Source organism: Chiloscyllium punctatum, chromosome 5 (assembly GCF_047496795.1).
Source record: "Chiloscyllium punctatum isolate Juve2018m chromosome 5, sChiPun1.3, whole genome shotgun sequence".
NCBI classification, from domain to species: Eukaryota; Metazoa; Chordata; class Chondrichthyes; order Orectolobiformes; family Hemiscylliidae; genus Chiloscyllium; species Chiloscyllium punctatum.
Genome location: NC_092743.1, coordinates 45,274,111 through 45,290,042, shown reverse-complemented (window position 1 = coordinate 45,290,042; position 15,932 = coordinate 45,274,111). Strand labels below are relative to the sequence as shown.

At 42.9% G+C, this 15,932-nt stretch overlaps 1 protein-coding gene across 1 annotated transcript in view; it reads right to left on the bottom strand.

Moving 5' to 3' along the window:
* The window catches only part of tp53inp1 (tumor protein p53 inducible nuclear protein 1), a 34,771-nt gene extending 24,496 nt beyond the window's left edge, over nt 1-10,275 (bottom strand). Inside the window, exons 1-2 of the mRNA XM_072570191.1 lie at nt 10,009-10,275; nt 1,549-1,820 (exon numbers count right to left, since the gene is read on the bottom strand). Coding sequence (XP_072426292.1) covers nt 1,549-1,666 — 118 coding nt within the window. The 5' untranslated portion in view covers nt 1,667-1,820; nt 10,009-10,275. The remainder of the gene's footprint in view (nt 1-1,548; nt 1,821-10,008) is intronic.
* Nucleotides 10,276-15,932: the final 5,657 nt, after the last annotated feature.

Genomic DNA, 15,932 nt, shown 5'->3' with positions numbered 1-15,932 from the left:
CTAAGGACCTTGAAATCCATTGGATGCTATCCGAGTGGTACTCTCTAGGTATCGGTCGAGGCAGTAGAAAGATACCCAACATGCATTGCAGCAATATACATGACTGTGGGTTCCACTCTGGTATCTGCCACACCATATTTGGAAATCAATACATGAGGGGAGTTGAAATTCTCTACATGCCACCATCTGACAGGTTAGGCACAGGCTATAATCAATACATTAAAAAAAATTTTGGGAGGTTGGGGGAAAGAAGGAGTTGGACAGTCTAGACTCATTTACACCCATCTGGAATAATTTGGATGCCTCCTCTCACTGGGGTTATCAGCCTCCAGTTTTGCAATGAATTCTAAATAAAATGAGGAAGTGAAAGCTCACAGTGTCATGAGACTCCTCCTGACTCTGTATACTGTTCATCATTGGCTTGCAACGGGCAAGTTAAGGCTCTGTCTGCTCTACTCACAGGTTGAAAGGTCCCAAAAATAATAGCAACTTGTGCAGTTGGCTTCCTGTTGTTTTCCTAAAGTGGTTTTTGCTTGTCTCCTGCCAAAGTGATGGACAGAGCCTGGCTGAACACCTACACATTCTCAAGGCTAGAATATCATAGCTAAAGAAGCAATAAAATGACTCTTTCTAGGCTGCCCACAAGTTCCAATTGTTAACAATATCATACAAAAAAATGGATAATCCTATTTAAGATAATGGACTAACTTATTGGAATACACTTCTCATTTACTGAAAATTAAGTTATGAACTTTCAATAGGTGTCTGTAGAGTGACATGAAAGGAAACAACATTGAGAGATTATTTGATTGGCATAACTGTAGTCATGCAATCTCCTGTTTTGAGGCACTTCGAGAGATTTTACTTCTTATTTCAAATTTTATTTAATGATCTCACTTGTAGTGTTTGTGTTGTGACTCTTCCCACTAAGTCATTTTTACATTGTCTCTAGAAACTTGAGACTTGCTCCAGGACAACTGAATTCTAATACACAAACTCTCTAGTACCTTGGTCATGTAGTTAATGAAGTGCAGGGCTAACCACTACAGCTGGACCTGAGCCTAATTTTGATTTCTGTCCGTCTTTTACTTCCAACAGGGATTACCTATCAGAAGATTTCTTCCCAGCCCAGAGAAGACTCTTAGCCAATACTTGATTAAGGATAGTTAACACTGTGCAGTTTGGCAATCAAATGATAGAATTCATGGCGGTTGTACATGCTACCATTGTGGTATTTGGATCAAATGAAAATTTAGGAAATACCCAAGCTGTGACACTATAGTAATGTCAATATATAGACAAAAAAAAACCCTTGGTCGTATAAAATACAGCTTTAACATTCAAAACTCCCATGTAAATGATGCTTCAACCTGCTCTAAAAACTTCAGTCATTGTACGATGACTTATAACGAAAAGATAATACTATTCATGTCAATTATATTGCCTTATTAAATGCAAAGAAATCAGGCTACTGCTTAAGCAATAAATACAAAATATGCTATTTACAATAATTGACATTAATTTGTGTTCTGTATCTAATTTCCTCACCTATATAATCGACCAGAATCCATTCGTCATCCTCCTTCTCACAAAGCTCAGGTTCCTGACTTTCGTTTTCAGCATGGTCAAACATTCCAAAGAGCATACTGGAGAAGCGTTGGTACATAGCTTGGTGAAGTCAGTTCGTTCTTCTGTAGTACAGTGGTGCTTGACTGAATGGAGCAACTAATCACTTTAGTGGTGCAAGGAAGTCAGTGAGTGCTCAAAATGCATAGAATTCCAAAATTCTATACAGCGAAGAAATACAAGTTTTCATTTATCTGTGTAGAGGAAAGATTGAAAGATATTAAAAAATGGAAAATGAAGCAGGATGGGATAAAAGGAATATACAATAGTATTCCATAATCTGAAAAGCCACTGTAAACTAAATATACCTTAAAACAATAACTCTAATCTTAAAAATCAGCTTGAAAACTTGTGAAATTCCTCAGTGCAAATCATGCTTCATTTCTTTCCAAGAGTATCTCAGAAGAATATGCCAGAGAATTTAGAACAGTTACAAGTTGTATCTCCTATCTAGGTGAAGTTAAATTTTGGAAATGCAATACTGTTACTACAACTGAACCCAGTATCTCCTCAGTTAGGGGGCGGCATAGGAAATAGCCAAACAAGTTTTCTTCTCATTGAAAACCAGCGACCCCTTCTGGAAAACGTAGAAATGACTTATCAGGTGAAAACAGGACTCGGCACATCTGTGGTGACATCATAGTCAAATTTGTTGATGTTTGCTGCTTAAGTTCACAGCAGTCAGTGAAGGTATCATAAATTATACTCCAGGATAGGCGTGTATCTTCAGAAATGTAAAAAGGAAAAAAACACACTGGACAAAGTTTTCTTTTTATTCAGAAGAATACAATATATGCTCAACAACTTTTGGGGAGTGTAGAGTATTTATGTACAACTTTCTCTCAAGGTTTAGTGAATGAGGTGGAATGATAACACTGTACAGGAGTTATAACTGAGGAAAATATAACCTACCCATTCTGACAACTGGAGATGGAGACCACAAGATCCACTGAGGATTATGCTAATGGAAAATACTTCAGAATAAATGTAGTCTCTTTTAGATACAAAACCATTTTTCTTAAATTGGTTGTGCCAGATAGATAATTAGAGCTGAGAGTGTAGTGCTGGAAAAGCACAGCAGGTCAGGCAGCTTTCGAGGAGCAGGAAAATCGACATTTTGGGCAAAAGCCCTTCATCAGGAATCTGATGAACATTCCTGATGAAGGGCTTTTGTCTGAAACATGGATTTTGCTGCTCCTCAGATGCTGACTGGCCTGCTGTGCTTTTCCAGCACCACACTCTCAGCTCTAATCTCCAGCATCTGCAGTCCTCACTTTCGCCCAGATTGTTAACTATGCAATTTTGTATTGCAGTAAGATTTAAAAAGAAGTGGCAATCACTCACAATTGTTTACAGGATTACAAAAGATAAACATACACAAAACAATAAAAATGGCAAGAACTTGGCACACAAATCTTGTAAAAATAGGGACGGATTTTATGGAAATCTCAGGAGCAGGAAATGTGGCACGCAAGGTGACTGAATTGGGCAGGATGGGAAATTTTGATTCCTTGATCACCAAAGCCGACCCCCGGACTGGAATCAGACAAGCCCCTTACCTGACTATGGTGGCTCCCCCAGAATCATTATAGTTCTGCTTGATCCCACCAAGGACGAATTCCTTCCAACTTATCACATGCAGTGTGTTTGCTGTGAAAGCTACAGGGAGGAGAAAGTGAGGACTGCAGATGCTGGAGACCAGAGTTGAAAAGTGTGGTGCTGGAAAAGCGCAACAGGCCAGGTAGCATCCGAGGAGCAGGAGAATCAACGTTTTGGGCATATGCCCTTCTTCAGGAATGAGGCTGGTGTGCCAAGCAGGCTGAGATAAAAGGTGGGGGGGGGGGGGGGGGGGGTATTTGGTGGAGGGGCGCTGGGAATACGATAGGTAGAAGGAGGTGAGGGTAAGGGTGATAGGCTGGAGAGGGGGTGGAGGCGGAGAGATAGGGAAGAAGATTGCAGGTCAAGAGGGTGGTGCTGAATCTGGGGGTTGGGACTAAGATAAGGTGGGGTGGAGGAGAAATGAGGAAGCTGGAGAAATCTACATTCATCCCGTGTGGTTGGAGGTTGGAGGGTGAAAGCTACAGGCACATGGTGCAGGTGCAAAATTGATGTGATAAGGAGCCATACAGCCACGTGTCTCTCTCTCTCTCCTTGACTGTTCAGTGCTCTGAGCTGTGGCAAGCTGCTTTCCTCTCTTTGCAATAAAAGCACTGTAGACCACAAAAAATGCAGCCATTGTGCAGAATGCCTGAGAGCTCAGAACCATAAGATGCATCCTGTGTAAACGCATGAGATGTCAGAGTGCCTGTGCATGCAAAGTGCCCTTGAAAAGCATGCAAGACATAGCTGCTTCCAAACTCCAAACTGAAGGCATTTGTCTGAAAGCGGCCATGATGTGGTGAAGCTGATGGTTTGGTGATGTCCACCTGGTGATGGATGAAAAGGTGGAAGAGAACAGTGTGTATAGACCATGCAGGGACAGAGTTGGATAAACAAGTGGTGGCCAGCTGCTGCTGTGTAGCCACTGACTTTAATGTGAGAATCTGGTGTTGTCTACTTCTTAGGGAAGGTAAGAAGAATAGGGAAGTGCATTGAAATGAGGAGAGTTTAGCTAATAACAATTTGCAAATACATAGAAATAAATGTGACTGCTACTCATTAGCAAGACACCAGACTCCCCATTTAATTCTCGAGGGAACATTGGAAGTCTTTTTTCACAACGTTGGGAATCTCATTATTCCATGTGAGTTATATTTTCCAAATATCTTGCCTTTGCCTATGCCAATCATGACTGTGGAAAATTCCACCCATTGTTTCTTCCACATTAAAAAGGAAACATCCCCAAATTCCCTTTGACCAACATGTGCCAAGCAAAAGGCATGCCAGTCCATTTAACTTGATAGAAATAGCATGCCACTGGAAAAGTTCCACCCAATATAACTGAATTGGGCAAAATGTCAACTTGTTCATCCCAAAGGAATTCAAATTAAAGCCAGGAAAATGATCAGAATTGATACAAACCATGGCTAGGAACAATGGTAAATAGCAAGAAACTTTAAGGAGAGTTTAAAAGGGCCTGTTTGCTATAACTATTGGCTCACTTTCTAGAATAGTCAGCTCGAATCTTTCTTGTATAAAAACTCGGATGTAACAGCAACACAACAGAAAATTTGCACTTAATTTATAGGCTCCTTGCTCAAACATGAGTAGAAAATAATACAAGCAAATCACTCGCTGTACAACCAGTCATGCATTTTGTGGGCTGTCTTGATTATTGTCACTTTTTGGTAGAACGATGGCAAAAAGAAATAGTTTCCAGTCAAAAGGAAAGGATAAGAATAATCCCTACCAAAACTCAATGAATACAGAAGAAAGCATGAGAATGATAAAGTCTTGTGGAAATGACAATAGCTAAAATGAAGGAATTTGCAAACATTTCTTCTAAAACAAAATCTATAACTGTCCAGTTCAAATTGATCTTCTGAAATATTCATCAGGTGTAAGAAATCAAAATTTTCATAACAACAATAAAGTGAGATGCAATATTTCAATTTTTTTCTTGCATGGAAAAACAATTCAAAAAGGTGATATCAAAAATGGATGAATTGGGTCAACAGGACAGGGTGGATCAATCTTTGAGACCCATCTCAAATCTCTAATGCTTTTCAGGAATATGTGCTTCCTTTGTCGAAACAAGAAGGAAAGATTTGAGACTTTAGGCTTGGTGGTTTTAGTTTATTTGGCCTGGTGGACTCCACAAATTGTTTGTGAAGCTGAAAATGAACCAGTTCCTGCTACAATTATGCTGATAGCTCAGCATTTAGAAAAAAATAATATGATTAAGCACAGTCAGCACAGTTTCATGTTTGAAATTTGTTAGAATTCTTTGAGGAAGTAACAAACATAATAGATAGCAAGGAAGTAGTGAGTGCAATATATTTGGTTTTTCAGAAGGTATTTAGTAAGATACCACATTAGGCTACTTAATAAGATAAGAAGTCGTGGTTTTGGAGATAGTACTTTAGTATGGATAGAGGATTGGTAGTTAATGGATGACAATGAAATGAGGAGAAGGGGGAATTTTCAACAATTAGTAGAGTGCCACAGTGATTGGTACCAAGGTCACAATTTATGTACAATATATATTTACGACTTGGATGCAAAACATTAACATATTATATCAAAGTCTGATGATGGCACAAAAATAGCTAGTAGGGCAAGTGGTGAAGATAACAAAGGGATTTCGACAGATAAAGGAATTCGACAAAAACTTGGCAGATAGTATAAAATATGGGGAACTGTCAGGTTATGCACTTTGGCATAAAGAATAGAGGATCTGAATATTATATACATGGAGAAATATTGGAGAAAGACTGCAGCACACAGCGTTTTGGGAGTCCTCATGTGTGAATCACAAAAGGTAGCTACAAGTTCAGCAGGTAATAGAGACAGCAAATGGAATGTTGGCCTTTATTTCAAAGGGAATGGAATACAAAAATAGAGAGTTTTGGTTGAAACTGTGCAAGACACTGGTCAGTCCACAGCTAGAATACCTTGATTAGCTTTAGGCCCCTAATCTAAGGAAAGATACACTGGCAGTGGAGGCAGTCCACAGAAGGTTCACTATGCTGATCTTGAGTATGGAGGGTCTGTCTTACGAGGAGAGGTTGAGTAGGTTGAGCTTGTACTCATTAGAATGACAGGTGACCTGATTGAAACATACAAGGGTCTTTGAGGACTTGACAAGGCAGATGCAGAAAGTTTGTTTCCCCTTGTGAGGGGGTTTAAGGCCAGAGGGCATATATCTAAGAATAAGGGGTCACCCTTACAAGACTTGGGATGAGGAGGAATTTTTTCTCTTAGAGGGTTGTGAATCTATGGAATTCTTTACCACAACGGAGTTTCTTACACATGAAACTGGTCAAGAAGGCAGCTCATCACCACCTTCTCAAAGCCACCATCAACATCCACATCCTAAAAAGGTAATTAAAAACACCTTCCACAAAGGAAAAGAAAATTAAGAATGGAATTCTGGTTAAAGTGCTAAAAGGGTAAACCTCTGAAGTCATTTGTGTCATTGGATTTTGTAAGGTCATTCAGGCTATAAAGGACAGAATGGGTTTGCTTATCTGAACCCAGTGGTTTTGCAGGCAGTATTACCATTCCATGTGATAAAACAGTTTAACAACTTATACAAGGGACATTCATTACTTGTGTAGAATGTATGCAATTTCTAAATGCTTATGATTAAATTTCTTCACAATATTATACAAAGAATCTTTGACCAGTAAAATCATAGGTACTCATTGTAATTTTAATTATCAAAATAAAATTTAAAAGCTAGATCTCCACCAGAGGATTGCTGGCATTAATCCAATAATGGGTCCAGCTGATGATACAAACTTTTCACACACGCAAATCAACAACACATGGCTGGATGATTGAGCGACGTAAACTCACTGTCAGTCACCCAGCAGCACCTGAATAGTGAACCACGTATAAAAGACATCCGAATAGCATGTTGGCCAGACGATGGAAGCAGACCCAGGGTTGCCATGGCACCGGCTGGCTACAATCCAAAATCCCAGGAATCGAACGCCAGATCCTATTGTGACATCATGGAGCTCTACCAAATCAGGGGAAGATGGAACTCGAGCAAGGACTGCCTGGGAGCAGGGCAGCGGTTAACCAGTTCATGGCCACTGCCATCCGACGCCTTAAAACGGCGGTGCTCGGACCCGACATAGTGCACCAGTTGGAAGACGCTCAGCTGTGCGGTGGGATCCCATCTGCACTCACCCCAGCCCGGACGGAATTTCACATTGGCCCCAAGGTCCCGTACTTCCCGCGGGAGCCTGTGCCCCACAACTTGAGCTGCCTCCGGAATTTTAATTTTGTTCCTTTCCAGGGAGTAAAAAGGAGGGCCCTGTATCAACTGCTACTGCACACCGTCCACCTCTTCTCCCTCATCACCATCCGGACACGTCTTGGCGTGCCCATTTGCCACCGGGCAGTGGGGATCCCCAGTGGAGGGCTCTCTACATGGCAGTCCCCTGCAACCGCAGATTGCCTTGTTTCACGGACGCCCAGACCAACTGCTTGTTCTGTGGCGCTGTGGAGTCCGTGGACCACGTGTATATTGGGTGTGGGCGTCTGCACTCCCTTTTTGATTTTCTTAAAAACCTCCTCCTCTGCTTTTGGTTGCACTTCAGTCCCACAGTCCTGATCTTCGGGCACCCGGTACGGAGGAGGGAGGGCAGATCTGAAGACCTCCTTGTGGGTCTGCTCCTGGGCCTTGCCAAACTGGCCATCAACAGGTCCAGGCAGCGGGCCGTGGAGGGGGTCGTTAGGGCCGACTGCCTGCCCCTCTTCCGCGGTTATGTTAGGGCCCGGGTGTCCTTGGAGAAGGAGCACGCGGTGTCCACCAACAACCTGGAGTTGTTTAGGGAGAGATGAGCGCCGCAGGGAGTGGAGGCATTATTTCCCCCTCCAACTCTATTTTGATTTAGTCCCTGCCCTCCCCTTCCCTGTTTGATCACACAGCACAGCCCTTTGATGTGAAGGGCACTGCTTGTCACTGGCCACTCAGGTGATTTCCGTTCTTCCTGGTGGTGGAAATTGAATAAAGATTGGAAAAAATAAAGAACTGCCTGGGAGCAGGGCAGCGGTAGACGTCCGGTACGTGGCCACCACCATCTTAAAACGGAAGTTCTCGGACCCGACGTATTGCACCAGTTGGAGGACGCTCAGGTGTGCTGTGGGATCCCGTCCGTGCTCACCCCAGCCGGACGGAATTTCACATTGGCCCCAGGGTCCCGTACTTCCCGCGGGAGCCAGTGCCCCACAACCTGAGCCGCCTCCGGAATTTTAATGTTGTTCCCTTTCAGGGGGTAGAAAGGCAGGCCCTGTATAGACTGCTGCTGCACACCGTCCACCTCTTCTCCCTCATCCACCGTCTGGACATGCCTTGGCGTACCCATTTGCCACCGGGCGGTGGGGATCCCCAGTGGAGGGCTCTCTACGTGGGAGTCCTCCCCCTTTCTCTCAGGGATCTGGGATGGAGGGTGCTGCAAGCAGTGGTCCCCTGCAACTGCAGATTGCAGTGGTTCACGGACGCCCAGACCAACTGCTTGTTGTGTGGCGCTGTGAAGTCCATGGACCATGTGTATATTGGGTGTGGATGTTTGCACTCCCTTTTTGATTTTCTTAAAAACCTCCTCCTCTGCTTTTGGTTGCACTTCAGTCCCACGCTCCTGATCTTCGGGCACCTGGTACGGAGGAGGGAGGGCTGGTCTGAAGATCTCCTCGTGGGTCTGCTCCTGGGCCTTGCCAAACTGGCCATCAACAGGTCCAGGCAGCGGGCCGTGGAGGGGATCATTAGGGCCGACTGCCTGTCCCTCTTCCACGGTTACGTTAGAGCCTGGGTGTCCTTGGAGAAGGAGCACGCGGTGTCCACCAACACCCTGGAGTTCAGGGGAAGTGGGCACCGCAGGGAGTGGAGTGCATTATCTCCCACTCTAACTCTATTTTGATTTAGTCCCTGCCCTCCCCTTCACTGTTTTATCACACAGCACTGCCCTTTATGAAGGGCACTGCTTGTCACTGGCCACTCGGTGTTTCCTTTCTTCCTGGTAAAAAAAGAACCGCCTGGATTCGGAATCCCTTCGGTCGTCATGTCCCCTCCACCAGCAGCATCCACAGTAGGAAACTTCTGGTTGTGTTGCAATATAAATTAATCACTATAATGTAGATTAAGAAATTTACTGCATTAAATGGTCCAATTCTTTGTTCGTCGAGAACAGTTTCATTCCAGAACCACGAAGTCACATCCCACCACAAATAATTCAAATTTATTTCGAAATATGTTGAAATTAAATTATTGATTTCGGCAACATATAAAATTACTATCCAGAAACCGCAACATTGATTAATCAATCATTGAACATTCCACGCAGGAAGACAAACATCCGCAGAGGATCTTGTGAGCAACAGCAAAATGTCTCTAACCTCATCTTCTCGAAAAACCGCAGAGCCCAGTTCAAGACTGTTTAGTTACGCCTTAAAAAGCTAACGTAAGCATTTTAAAGAGCCCAGCTGGACGCCTGGCTGTAAGAAAAGATCGCGTAAACCGACACCCGAGCAACTGACGATATCAGACACAAAAGGGTTCGGTGGTCGGGTTTTAAAATGTCAACATTGTCAGATTAATGCGACACGAAAACACCCCACAAACGACCTAACAACATACACTTCATCCAGATTGCACCCGTTCCTGTTGCTCGCTTGAGATTCCCTTGGCTTTGTCTTTTTCTCGGTTAAGGAAGAGAATCAACTCGACAAGAATAATCGCAACCGGACGCAAAGGAAGTTCATGCCACTTGCCTGACTTTTGGATAGTGCACTGTCTTCTTCTCCTCCTCTTTTACATGTAAACAATACTTTCGGCTCGGTTTCTTTTCGTTAAAAACACGCGCATGTGAGGTAGAAAACAAAAGAGAGAGGATGAAATGAGGGTTGGAGCAATCTGTCTTTTTGTTGTTTGTGTTTTGAGAGCGTCTCCGGGTGAATGTCCTGTTTGCTCCCCTCAGTTCTCACCTCCCTGGATTGTTATTGTTGTGGAACTCCAACAGCTGATCGCTGCCCTGCGTCACAATGCTTCTCCCCGCCCCTCCGGCCAGCGCCGCTCCAATCACAAGCGCGCCCCAATCTGGGGACGTTCTATCACTAACGCACGTGATGTGGTGCGGGAGCCGGGAGAATGTCGAGCGAGTTCTAGCGGCTGGTTAGGTGCACAGCAAGCAAACCTGCTCAGCAGGTTAACCCCGAATGGAAATTCGCAACTTCTCATCATGTTGAAATGATTCGTATTGTCAACGTCCACTTAGCAAAGTATTAAGCATAACACACTGACAAAGTTCCTCATTACTAAAGACCATTGTTTACATTTTATTTAAATATTATTTGCACATCTTACTAGACCGATAAGGAAGCAATAGAAGAAAGCTAAATTACATTTTCGACGTTAAATTTGTTTCCCATATTACATTTTATTAGTAAATATTAATTAAATTAAAAATATATTGAAGCGTCGGACTTTACGCCCATCATTCTTTCGAATCGCGCACTTCAGAAGTGAAGGTAATATTTAGCGTACAACATCCGGAACCTTAACTGGCATCATGCCATAATTATTTCCATTGATTGTAGGATGTAATAGAATACTTTTTTTTGTCCTTTTGCCTCCATCAGAGGGAAGCGAAATAATAACAAACCTTGCCGCTGTTGAGTTTAACAAAACTGTATTAAACTGCATGCAGGTTCTGAAAAATAATCAAGTATTACCGTAGCTGATTAACAATAAGATTCGAATCACTTCATTTTTAAAAAAATGCAATGTTGAAGTAGGCCATCGACTCTCCGTATTGATGTATTCCATTCCATTCTGTTCTATCTTGGCTTTTCAAGAAATCTTTGTTAATATTCTCCTGAACTAATTTCGAATCCTTTTGAAAGTATTTGAATTATTCGCGACAAGGGCTTGCTGAGATACTGAGTTCCACATCCTGTCTACTCGCCTCCGTAATCCATTTTTAAATTTTTTTCAATTGGTTGTATTAGTGATTATCTTGTATTTGCCGTTCTATTCTTGTACTTATGGGGAGGTAATGATCTTGTAGTGTTAACAATCGAGAAACTCAACTGAAGTTATGGGGAAACAAAAATAAATCCTGCAATAGCAGATGGTGGGATTTGAATTCAGTAAAGAATTATGATGACCAGGAAACCATTGTTAATTGTCAGGAAAAATTCACCTGATTCACTAATGTTCTTTAGAGAAGGAAATTTGTCCTCCTTTCCTGGTCTGGCCTAAATGTGACTCCAGACCCACAGCAATGTGACTGACTCTCAACCCGCTTCTAGGTGGTTACGGATGGGCAATAAATGCTGGCCCAGCCAGACAAGCCCATAAATTAAAAAAAATTGCTAAATGTTCATCCTGACTTAAAATTGTCTCTGAAGGTGTTTCTAATCCCCGTTTTAGGTCTTAGATTAAGCTCTAATTCTTGTTCCATGATCTTACCCTGGTTTTGAAGTTCTGTGTTCTTTCATCTTGTCCCTTGGCCTTACCTTCTGGTTTCAGTTTTCCTTCTGTGGTCTGTTTTCAGTGCTCAGCCTTGCTTCTTTGCTGGTTTCTTTAGAACAACTGCCCAAAAGTTGTTGAATGGGTCAGGCACCGGCGTCCGGAGCCAGGGGTTGTGGGTTCAAGTCCCACCTGGGGTACTGTAGGTTACTGTTGGGCATTGAGCACCTGCGTGTGGCTGTCTCTCTCTTTAATGGGACACCCTAGCATAATCTGTGTGGGGGCACGGTGGCACAATGGTTAGCACTGCTGCCTCACAGCGCCAGAGACCCAGGTTCAATTCCCGCCTCAGGCGACTGACTGTGTGGAGTTTGCACGTTCTCCCTGTGTCTGCGTGGGTTTTCTCTGGGTGCTCCGGTTTCCTCCCACAGTCCAAAGATGTGCAGGTCAGGTGAATTGGCCATGCTAAATTGCCCGTAGTGTTAGGTAAGGGGTAGATGTAGGGGTATGGGTGGGTTACGCTTCGGCGGGGCGGTGTGGACTTGCTGGGCCGAAGGGCCTGTTTCCACAATGTAAGTAATCTAATCTAATTAAAAAAAGGAAAATGAATGTATAACATAAAATCTCATGTTCAATTTGCTATTACCAATGATAGAAACTTCTAAAGAAAATGAGTTTATTTTATCTAAAATAGAATTGCAAAACTGAAATCCTGCAATAGTATTTGATACAAACTTCAGACTGGTACAGTATATGCGAGCCAGGGGTTAAATACATTGTTGCAATTAAAAGATATACTAAAAATTACAATGACCATATCAATGCATTTTACCAAGATACAACTTGGAGATCGGTGCTATATAATAAACATATATTCCATGGGCTGAACTTTACCAGAAATTAGCAAAATTCTCCACCTCCTCATGCAGCCTGGCTTGCCATGTTCTTCCAGCCTCCGGCCTATTTAAAATGCTAGTTTTAGCAAGTTTCATGGAGGGATTTTCTCTGCGAGGTTTTGCAGCTTTTCTCATGTTATCTTCTCAAACTTGCCACATTACCTATGTGCCACACTCCAATGGCATCCCATTTGATGTATTCTCCCACAGTCTGTGCTGCCAGATCATTCTGTGATTCCTAGAACTGATGATATATTCAAAACACATTGTGCACAAGGTCAAATGCTGATAGCTTGGAGCTGCCTGCATAGTTTATGTCATTTGCTTCAGACTTGTCAGAAAAAGGAAAATTGGCATCTTGCTTGAATGGGGTTTTGGAGGTGAGGATTGTCCTCTTCCCTCAGGACCAGCAAAGGAGACAAAGCCACCAGACCCTGCTAGCCTAGAATTGTTAACCCAGGTCAATGCATTGTCCATGTTCCAGGGAAACACCCAACAATGCCACACGAAGGTAAATGATCTGTGCTTTGTGAGTGTAAATGCCACTATCATCTCTCTGCCACCTCACACTCACACTATTTTTGCTACTGCACTCAAGCTTCCACAAAGATTCATGGCCTACTCTCTCAATATTGCCTGTAACATCTTCCCTCACTCACTTTCACTTACCCAATCCCCTACATGACCAACCCTGTGAGGACTCTGTGCTATCTACCCATTCATTCATGACACCATAACACCTTAGGTAAAAACAATGACTGCAGATGCTGAAAACCAAATACTGGATTAGTGGTGCTGGAAGAGCACAGCAGTTCAGGCAGCATCCAACGAGCAGCGAAATCGACGTTTCGGGCAAAAGCCCTTCACCATAACACCTTACCCCACTGGTACCAGCACTAACAGCTGTGCTGGCCACTTTCATCACACTCAATCTCTCCTTTTATTTCATTCAAGGAGAGAATGTTTCACAGTTGGGCTTGGAGAGCAAGGATGAGGGGTTGAGTGCCCAATACTTGGTTCCTCATTCCGGGCCCTGGCCATTCCTGTAGTAATGCCAAAACCTTCATGTCACAGCGACCAAGTAAGAATCATTCTTCATTGCTGTGCTGCTGTCTCATTACTGCCATGGTAAATATACTCTAAAGATGTTCAAATCTCAACCCCTTTTTTATGGCATTCACTGTGCCAGCCAGCGTCCGCCTTGTGGGAGTTCAAGCAGAAGAGATTATACCTGCTTCAGAGCAAGTTACACTCAGCATGTCCAGCCCCTTCAACTGTAAATGCTCCTCGGGTTCATCCAACCAAGACTCCAAAGCCAACAATCCAGGAGACCATGGGACTTCACTGAAACGTGGGAGTGGGAGTAATGGGAAGGAAAGAAGGAAGAAAAGAAGGGCACAAGTGACATTTCATTGTAAATACACCCTCACATTTGTAAGTATATGTTCACTTATCATTTTCAGCTGTGTGAGTTAATGTCTGTCGAGCAGTAGCTGCATAGCCATTCTCAGCACCACACAATGTTTAATGATCTGAGATATGAAGTGAACAGCTCCTTACACCCTGTAGGAAGGAATGGGAACCTGGAAAGTGCTTGCAACTTTAGGAACAGGAGTAGGCCATTCAGCCCCTTGAGCCTGTTCCACTATTCAATTAGATCATGGTTGGTCTGTGACCTAACTCCATATACCTCAATTTGGCCCATATCTCTTAATATCTTTGTTTAGAAATTATCTATTTAAAATTAACAGCTGATCTAGCATCCATTGCCATTTGAAGAAGAGTTCCAAACATCTATTACCCTTTGTGTGTAGAAGTGCTTCCTAACATATCTCCTAAATAGTCTGGTTCTAATTCGCAGACAATGGCCCTAGTTCAAGAATCCCAACTTTTATCTATTCTTTCTTTTCCTGTTAATATCTTGAAGACTGATCAAATCATACCATAATCATCTAAATTCTACAGAAAATGGGCCTAACTCGTATAATCTCTCCTCAAAACTTAACCCCTGAAGTCTAGATATCATTCTTGTAAACCTACATTGTACCCTTTCCAAGTCCAATGTATCTTTCTTAAGGTGTGATGCTCAAAATCTGCTCACAGTAGTCCCAGTGGGGTCTAAACAGAATTTTGTTAAACTGTAGCATAACTTCTGCATCCTTGTATATACAAAGGCCGGAATTCTATTAACTTTTTTGGATTCGTTTCTATACCTGTTCCTGCCATTTTAAAGATCTATGCACCCAAAATCCAAGTCTGTTTGGATAACCATTGTATTTAACTTCATGCCACTTAGAAAGTACTCTGATCTATCCTTCTGTTGTCCAAAATGGATCACTCATACTTGCTGCGTTGAACTCTGTTTGACACAATTTTGCTCAAATACATTTGTAATTTTGTGCAGCCATCTACAATGCCGCCTAAGCTTTGGCACTAGAGTGAATCTTTCGAAGTTGCAATACACTGCTTGTGTATCACTTTTCGTGGGATTGATTCCTGATGCTGCATGACCTGGTCAAGACAACTTGGGGCCAAGATTTGGATTCCATACATAATGCTTAAGATTCAAAAACAATTTGTATTGCTCAGGGGTGTCTTCATCTTTATTGTATGGATGTCTGTGTAATGCTGTTACCCTTCAAAGGACCTCACATCACTTGGAAGTCAAGCCCCACCACATTGAATGAAACATTCCCATTTTCAGCTCCATTGTACATTTGCTATTTACATCATGGTGGAAGGAAACAGTACTTGCTTCTCATGCAGTGAGCCTCAGGTATAGACTCTTACTGTTGGTGAACCCCAAATGTACACATTCCCACTTGGTAGCCTACCCAATCAGCCCCTTCAGCTGTCATCTTCCCTAGTTCACACTCAAGCCACAAATCTAACTGTTCACCTGCCCAGTTAACTCACGGTTTATTGAAAATACCGCAAATAGGCTTGCTCTGTCTATCTAGTGAAGACAAGGTTGTGCTGATGTCAGTCCCTTTCTCTCCCATATTCTATTGTCTTGCCCCTTATATGTGGATTTGCCCTGGCCAACACAATTGTTATCCTCTCTGCACCCCAGCTTGCTGCCTCCAATCCCCAAAATTGAGTTTCTCAGCTTGCCTCTGATAGCAGCGGCCCACAATAAACCCCTTAACTTTTAATGGGACAGACCCCCCTAAACTGACCATGGCTCACTCCATTGACCGGCTTGGATGGACATCCCCACCTGATGACAGACTAGACCCTGACTAATCTTTAAATCTCTCCAATAAAAACAAAATATTTTAGATGGTGGAATTCTGAAACAAATTCAGAGAATGCTGGAGAAACTCAAC